The sequence below is a fragment of the Oryzias melastigma genome, linkage group LG16, assembly GCF_002922805.2.
Source record: "Oryzias melastigma strain HK-1 linkage group LG16, ASM292280v2, whole genome shotgun sequence".
NCBI lineage: Eukaryota > Metazoa > Chordata > Actinopteri > Beloniformes > Adrianichthyidae > Oryzias > Oryzias melastigma.
The window spans coordinates 17,016,363-17,025,220 of NC_050527.1; the positions used below are offsets into that span (position 1 = coordinate 17,016,363).

The 8,858-nt window shown below is 40.4% G+C and overlaps 1 protein-coding gene across 3 annotated transcripts in view; it reads left to right on the forward strand.

Annotated features, from left to right (window-relative positions):
- Positions 1 to 2,802: 2,802 nt before the first annotated feature.
- Positions 2,803 to 8,858, forward strand: part of LOC112143547 (E3 ubiquitin-protein ligase znrf2) — a 28,956-nt gene continuing 22,900 nt past the window's right edge. The window contains exon 1 of one of the 3 annotated variants that reach the window (XM_036215858.1): positions 2,803 to 3,938. In XM_036215858.1, coding sequence (XP_036071751.1) covers positions 3,542 to 3,938 — 397 coding nt within the window. In that variant the 5' untranslated portion in view covers positions 2,803 to 3,541. The remainder of the gene's footprint in view (positions 3,939 to 8,858) is intronic. The other 2 variants (XM_036215859.1, XM_024267600.2) reach the window with 2 other exon arrangements.

The window sequence follows — 8,858 nt, forward strand, 5'->3', positions numbered from 1 at the left end:
CTGTTAGTGTTATCTCCATAGCAACCATTTTATGTTTTGTTCGCCTGAGGTCACCGAACAGATTGACGTTAGTTTCACGAGAATCGGCAAAAGTAAATGTTGGAATATCCATAGCAACGGAGACTGTTTGAAAACCACGCCCACATTCCTTATATGGCCATCTTCTATGATATTATACCTGCTAAAGCTTAAGACCTCGCCTGAGGTCACCGAACAGATTGACGTTAGTTTCACAAGAATCGGCCAAAGTAAATTTTTTGGATCTCCTTAGCAACTGGGGTTATTTGCTTACCACGCCCACATTCCCTATATTATCGTATTTTAAGTTATAACACTTGTCAAAGCTTTAACTTGGGATGTAAGTGAGAAATTGCTTAAAAAGGCACTTTTTTCAAAATGGCGCCTTTTCTGTTAGTTTTATCTCCATAGCAACCATTTTATGTTTTGTTCGCCCGAGGTCACAAAACAGATTGACGTTAGTTTCGCAAGAATCGGCCAAAGTACATTTTTGGATCTCCTTAGCAACTGGGGTTATTTGCTTACCACGCCCACATTCCCTATATTGTCATATTCTATGATATTATACCTGTTACAGCTTAAGCCCTGGATCAACATATTAAAATCTCATTGCAATGCATTGAAATATGAGCGTGTATTAACACTACGCCACATTTGCGAGCTCGCCACGTGCACGCCGTTCAAAATATAAAGCTTGTAATACCATATATTTTATCCCAAAAGCTTCCCAATGATGCCAAAAGCGTTTGGAAACGTTTGATAAATATCCCTAAAAATTATATTTGTTTGAAGCTGGTGCCAACAGTGTTTTTTTTTTTGACAAATCAAGATGGTGGTCCTTCCCAAGGTTAGAGGTCAACGAAACTTTAGGGGTCGTTGAAGACTAACGCCAGGGGCATGTGGGTCAAATTTCGTAAAAATCGGACTAAGAAAAGCTACGTTCTAACTTTGTAAAATTCACAAAATGTCAGATTTCGAAACAAAATGGACGCCAAGTGGTAGGTCGTGGAGCCATCCCATGATAATATAAAATTTAGCCATGGATATATCGAATAAGGCTATGTTGGTTTCGTTCACGAATTGCAAACTTTTTTTTTTATTTTGCTGAGTCAGCAGTTTTTTTCGCAACGGTTTTTTGCGTACCAGGGCCGCATTTTACGCATTACGGTTTCGAAAGTTACGTTGTTTCGTTCAGCTTGAGCCTCCGCACGCGCGAATACCCTTTTTGCGCAAATCGCCCAAAATATGTGCGAGCCATCTAAAACCGTGGCGGTTACGACCTTGCCACGCCCACGCCATTCAAATTCTACAACTTCTAATTCCAACATTTTTCTCACAGTACATTCCCATTTAAGGCCAGTGATGTGACATAACAATTGATAAAACCCCCTAGGAGGTTTGACGGCCATCCCATTATGATTTCAAATGTTCCAGGGCTTATCCCCGACACGTGCCATGGGCTTTCGTTTGCGTATCTCGAAATATTTTTTTTTGGCCCCATAAACGATTTTGGGCCCATTAATTTTTTTTACGAAAACGCTCGCCGTGATGTCATCGTTTTAGGCGGGGTCACGCGCAACATGCCAAAAATTCATTTTTAATTTTCCCTAGGTGTGATAAAATTTTGAGGTACTTTTCGTTCATGTGGTGGGGATGAAATTTTGGCTCAAAGGCGCAGAAAGATAGAATGTTAAAGCAAAAACAATATGGTCCTTGCAGTCAGTAGACTGCTGCTGCGGGCCATAATCATGACCTGCCATCCACTCCGGAGGAAGAAGGCGGATAAACCAGCAATCCTCATCAGGTTTGTGAATCGAAAACACTCAGAGGAGAAACTGTAAAATATCCATTAAACAAAACAGAACTCATGTAGTAATAAATAGAAGAGTCAAATATAGTTTCAAGAAAATTGCTATGGCCCCTGAGATCTAGATTATCTCTAAAAGTCAACTGTGACCCTGATTGTCTACAGATTCTGACCTGCAGACAACTTGACCTTAAGTTACTCAGCTGCATTGATAGCATTGAGAACTTTATAAACTTAAATCCAGGACAGCTGTCAGACAGCAGAAAAGGGAATACCAATCTGTGACAGAATATGGACTTCTTTATTTTACAGCATTACTATATCTTGGTTCATCTGGGACAATGACACTGACTTTGACCAAATAAAAAAATATCTAAAAAGTAAAAAACAAAAAAGTAGCCTAAATGAAATTTCACTGAATTCAGCACATTTATTGCTCCAAGGTGGGTTGAGGAGACAGAAGTTGCAGTTTAGTAAAGCTATTTTAGAATCATGTTACTGGAAGTAAAAAAAAAAAAACAAAAAAAAACTGATGTTATTTACAGGTATTTACTATGGCTGAGTATCGATAATAATTTCCAGAATTGGTTCGATTCAAATTTTTTCTTCTGATTCTTTCAATCCACTCAATTCATTTAGATTACATTTTGAGTTTACACAGTGTACACATTTAGACACATTTGTTTTGAAATACATTATTAATCTACTATGTTTTGAATGTAGTTATATTAATCTGATGATGAGGGTTACACACAAATTGAGGTGAGAGACTATTTTTTCCCCATTAAAAACAGTAATTTTCTCTAAAGAAAGTTTAGAAAATTACCGCGAAGAGACACTTTCTAAAATAAGTCAAATCTCAGATAAAGTGAAACAAAAAGGAACAAAGTGAATGTAGAGAAACCATATTGAATGGAGCATTTACAAAAACAGGAAAAAAACTAAATAAGAAATCAAAACGATAGAAGCATCAACATTTTTGTAAACAGTCTACAGTCTGGAAGTTTTCATAAATGTGGTGGAATAAATATTAAAAGCAAAAAGCTATTTGCTATAAATCTTGTTAGAGATTACGTTAATAGGTATTTTCTATTCAATAAAGTTACATAACGTTATTGAGTATGTTGACAACCTGCAGCGCACTGATGTTAACAAGATCGAGTTTTCGCGGCTCCACTCTCAAACTGTTAAGTTGTTTTTTTTTTTGTTTTTTTTTTGGACGCAGGCGCAGTTTTATTTTGAAGGCTAGAAGCGGAAGTCCCCATGAGCAGCACGCGCTCCTGGGTGCTCAGCCTCACGCGCTAAACCGTTTGGATCCACGCTCTGTCCCTAGTTCCCTCCTGTAGACCGATAGGGACAGAGTCTGCGTCGGGCCCGGCCAGGCGGAGCCATGGCGGAGCGGGGGCAGAGGCGCCAGCGGCCGGAGGGCAGCGGGTCCGCCGCGGCGGCTCATCCGATGAGGACATTCAGGTTACCCGCATCACGACCACGACAGCCGAGCTCTGAGCCCCGGGCTGTCAGCGTCTGAACTTCCCACGTCTGCGGCTCTCGTCACGGCTGACCTTTTTAACTTTTTTCCGAAAGGCTTCGCGCTAATCTGGATGGGATCGTAGCGAAGAGTTTGTCTAGCTTCGGGACGCCTGCCCCGGCGGCGAGCAGCTGAAATCTTGCGCTCCGTCCCGCAGTCATTTCATAAGCGAGTCCGCGGGGGGGATCATGGGGGCAAAGCAGAGCAGTCCCACTGCCAACCCAGCTGCTAACGGACGGACCAGAGCCTACTCTGGCTCCGACCTACCCTCCTCCACGTCGGGGACCAACAGCAGCGCCGCTGGGCGCAACCCCGCCGCGGGTCTGCGCTACCACACGCCCAGGGCTTCCGGGGCCAGCACCAGCCAGCCCCGCGGGGCCGCAGCCAGGACTTTGGGGGGGTCTGTCGGGGTGAGACCCCAGACCGGCGTCAACATCCCAAACAGTGGCGGAGCCCCCAGCTCACCGGAGTCCGGCGGCAGCAGCCCGGAGGAGGCGGCGGGCAGGCAGCGCTCGGATGGGACCGGTCCTCCTCCGCTGCTGATTGGATCTTTACCAGCACACCTATCGCCCCGTCTGTTCGGAGGTAAGAGGATGGAACCGAGCCGCCGAACCCTACTGACAGCAGGAGGCGGGCTCCCTTCATCTGAGGTCTTCTCTTAGGACCCATTGGTTTTAAAATTAAAAGGTTGTTTCTCTTCTAAGAACTTCACAACCAATAAGATGAAATAAACAAACAAATAAAAAAACAAACAAAAACCCATAATTATATCTTTTGGCTCATCCATCTGTAGTTATATTTGGAAACAGGGTCTGAGTAACTTAATGTAAGTTCATTCTGTTATGACGCTTTAATTGTGTGTCAAATTAAATGTTTTTACTTTTTCATTGGTATGCTAATTATAGTAACCTAAAGTTTCTGCAATTGGACAGCACCTTTATTTATTTTTAATCCAAAGTAAATGGAGTGGCAATCAGCTGTAGTTTTAGTTTTAAAACTTGTTTACATATTGACCTTTGGTAAAGAAAGACTGACCTTGCTTGGTTATTATTCAATAAATTTAACTTATCATTTCATAAATGTCAACTGCTGCAATGCCAGAAACATGACCAAAAACCCAGCTGTGTGTCATTAGCGCTGCCACAAACCATTATTTTATTTATTGGCTCCATTATTTTATTTATTGGCTAATCACTGATTATTTTTAGTCGACCAATCAGGTCATGTGCAAAGTGGATGTAAAACACACATCTTATCCATCATTAGCTTTAAACTAAATAAAAATAAAGACATTTAACATGATCGTTTATTAACCCTTTAATGAATCGTGCAGCCTCTGTTCTTCATTAGTTTCTGTTAGAGCTCTCAGGCGATTAAAATGTTTAATCGCGATTAATCGCATTGTCGAGTCTTAACTCGCGATTAATTCGCAAATTAATATGTGGCCTTTTTTAAGGAAAAAAAATGTGGAATTTAACAGTTTAACAATTTAGCAGTTCTACATTAATTATGAAAACAAGAATGGTAAAATTAATAGTTTTCATCAGAAATACTTTATTTTGTAACATTGTATTGAGATAAACTTTCTTAACAATAAAAGGCTGTAACATAAAATGCCTAACAAAAGCCCAAGTGCAAGTGAAGGGCATTTTAAATTCTAAACTTCAATCAATGTTCAGTAAACTAAAATAAAAAACATCAAAAATAACATTTGCATAACACTTTCATGTTCATTTTTTGTCAGGACCAAATCTTTTCCTCCTCTGAACTACAGTAATAAATGAAATAGAGGTTTATCATTTCCAATGAACTTTTGTTTTTTAAAACCTTAAAGACTGAGAAAAGCGGGATACACTGTGGATAGTTTGACAGTCTGTTACTGCCGCCGCGTTCTCTGGCTGCAGCTCGATACAGCGACGTGTCCAGCGGAGCTCACGCCATGAATATGCCGGCAGACAGACCGCTATGCTGGGGTTGGATCACGCTTAAACCTCCAGAACTTTGGGATATTTTGCATATTTTTGCGCGGCGAAAGAGGGACGGGCCACACACTCAAAGCTGAGATTTATCTTTTCATCTACAAATAACTGGCGTTGTTTAAACTCCATTTAAAACGTCCCCCGGTGCGCTTGCTGTTCGGAACGTCAGGGGTCCGCAGCTCTCAGGACGCGGCGCCGGACGAAAGCCGGTACCACCAGACGTGGTGCTGGACGCGAACCGGAGCCGGGTTAGGGTGCAGGAGCTGTCCGGGTCCTAGCGCCGGGCCGGTTCTAGCTAGCAGCTCGGTGGTTGGAGACCCGCCCGTGATCTAGTGAGAGCAGCCGGTGAGTTGGAGGGCGGGACGCCCGCGCGCGGTATGGAAAGGCACGTATGAGAAAGTCAGCGATTAATGCGTCAAAAAAATTGTCGGCGTCAAGCACATGTCAGATTAATGCGTTTTTAACGTGACAAATCTGACAGCCCTAGTTTCTGTTATTTAAACAAGATAAAATTAAATGAGGGAGAGATCAGGAATATACTTTACATCAATCTTATTTTGACACGATATAAAACCATCTTATGATCTCCAAAGCTGATGATCTGTCATTTTTGAGAGATCGTTTTATCACGATCTTTTATGAAAAGCTTCAAGAGCGAGAAGGCAAAAGCTTGTTGACTGCTGTGACTTTAAATCCGAGCTGCTCCTCCTCCTCCTCCTCCTCCTCCTCCTCCTCCTCCTCCTCCCCGGTGTTTTTTCTTGTAATCAATGACATATATTACTGGATTGGAAGTCACATGACATACGGCGTGACAGACATGCGCCTTCATTATGGATCGAGTCTTCTCGAGTAATGAATGACGGAGGTCTGAAAAAGTAACAAAAGGAGACGCAGTGTTTTACAGTCGACTTCAAAAACCTTGACAACAAAATAATCCGATGGAGAGGAATCATCACAGGACAGGAATCACATTTTAATAGAGAGAAATCAGGCTGGGAACCGTGAACTGTGTGCTAAATTAAATCTCAATCGCTTCAGAATTTACCAAACATTTTCAGCTGTTCTAAAACTGAAAACCCTGAGTTTGAGAATTTTGAGTCCAGTGACTCTAAGTTCAGGTTTGAACTCTAGATTTGTTGAACCTGCTTCTTGGAACAGGCCCCTGGTTGACTTTCGCAGTAAACAAAATATCAGCGTCACTGTTTCTTGTATCATTTAACAACAAATCCTGAAATTGTTCCTCATAGATTTTACATCCTCACAGTTCTGCTGACTACAGTTCCAGTGCAGAGATGACAGGAAGCTAGTAAATGAAGACACAACTACACCTAGCAAACACTCTCAGTCCTTTCATCTAAACTAGGGGTCAGCAACGTTTATGACCTGAAGTGCCAATTCAAAATGTTCTCCTCAATAACTGTGCCATCACCAACTATAATGTGATCTCTGTTGTCGTTCACCTTTTGACTTATAGTGACAGGGATCACAACAGTGAATCAGCTTTCACTGATTCACACAGGTGGTTATGTAGAATGTTTTACGCCGGATGCTCTTTCTGACACAAACCTGGTATAGAGAGATCAAGTTATGCAGCAGCATCAAGGCTCCCGTCTAAAGACCCTCACTGGATTTTAGCTCATTGAACACAGATTCTACTCCGGCCAACTGAGCAGTCCAGCCACTTTCAACTATAATGCAAACTTTAATGCAAAACAACCCCCCTAAAAAACATTTCCAAGATATCTGAAAAAAAATGTAATTCACAAACAGCATGTTAGATACCCTTTTTGAACATATTAGCTCAAAATGGTGCTTTAGTAATAATATTGCACAAAGAAAATAATTGAGATAGTATTGAAACCATGTTTGTTTGAAACCAAAAGTAGGTCTACTGCATGTGTGCTAAGTCATACTAAGAGCATTATGATTGGACACATCAGAACAAAATACCCAGAATATTTCTAAAAAAAACTTCACAACTATTAAAAAAAAAAACAAGTGTATGCTTTTGTCTTCTTTATTTTTAGTTTCATTATGAGACAGAGTCTGAGTAATTTGGTAGTTCATTCTGTGATTATGCTTTTATTGCATGTAGAAATAAATATTTTTACTTTTTCATTAGTTTGCTATTGATTAGGGCTGTAACGAGTATCCGGGTGCTCGGGTATTCGTGATCTGCTCCCAAAAATTTGAGTACGAATATTCGTGACGTCCAAGATCGCTGATCCATGATGACGATCTTTAAAAATATAGTAGAGTGTAGTAAAATATGATCATAATATCATCTGGGGACGATGTATTTTTGCTCTGAAATGCAGATTAATGTTGGATTTTAAGTTTACGAGCTAAAACAAAGAGCCGCGGTACTGCCAACGGAAGTAAACACATCTTCGTGACGATGAAGCTTCCGGTTTTCAAAGTAAAACTAGCGAGAGCTTTTTTCTGTTCAGAAACTGAGACTGAAGTTCCGCTCACAGACATAACTTCTGAAACAATGAATTAGCTTTAACAGCAGAGCTTTAGCTCCAGTGTTTACATTCTTTTGACTATGATAACTCTTCAACATTTGACGCAATTAACGAAACTCCAGCTTATTCTGAAGAAACAGCCTCGCGCTGCTGAAAGGTGGATGTAATCAACGTGAATCAGCAGATTCTGCTGCGAAAAAAAACAAAAAAAAACTTTTTTATACAGGCTCTGCACCAATATGTGATGATTAGAACGTCAAATATTGAAGAACTTTAAGGATAGAAAACTATGGAGAACATTTTCAGGTTTTGCTGTTAAATGATCTGAAACAGCAGTGATTTTAACGTTTTTTTGTCGTTTTTTTTACTGCTGAACCAGAAGATTGATAAAAAACAGTTTAAAATGACAAATACAATTTCTTTTTATCTGAATCTGTGTGTTTTTTAATCAGTTTGTTCATTCTGTTCTCCTGTTCTAAATAAAGGTATAAATGATGATTAAATACAAATAATTTAAATTTTCATCTATCCAGTAAATAGACTTACACATACTAATAAACATTATATTAAAAAGTAAGAATTGTGGTTTGATTCGTGCATCGTTGAGCTTGATTCGTGAATCGAATCGGATCGCCACCTAAGCAACGATCCACAGCCCTACTATTTATAGTTGCAGTATTTATACGGGTGGGCGGGGTCACAGTCACAGTTCTGCGTGAATCGACTCTTTCTTTGCGACCCGATGGGGGATCAAAGATCCTTATGAGAAAAGATGATCGCTCTTTTCAAATCCAAAAAATACAAATTAAAGAATTAAAAATTAAAACATCATAAAATTATATGTTCGTTATTGCTGAAGCCAAAACGGCCTAGCCCACTTTATTTTTTTTTATCATTTTCTCGTTATAATGAGATAATCAATAATAAAGAATGAAGCGTTCCCTTCTCCCTTTCCCGCATGGAGACACCGAGGCCATGTCCACACGTAGGCGGGTATTTCTACAAACGCATATCTGCTGACCTCCGTTTTATAAGAAGTGTTGCGTCCACACGTGATC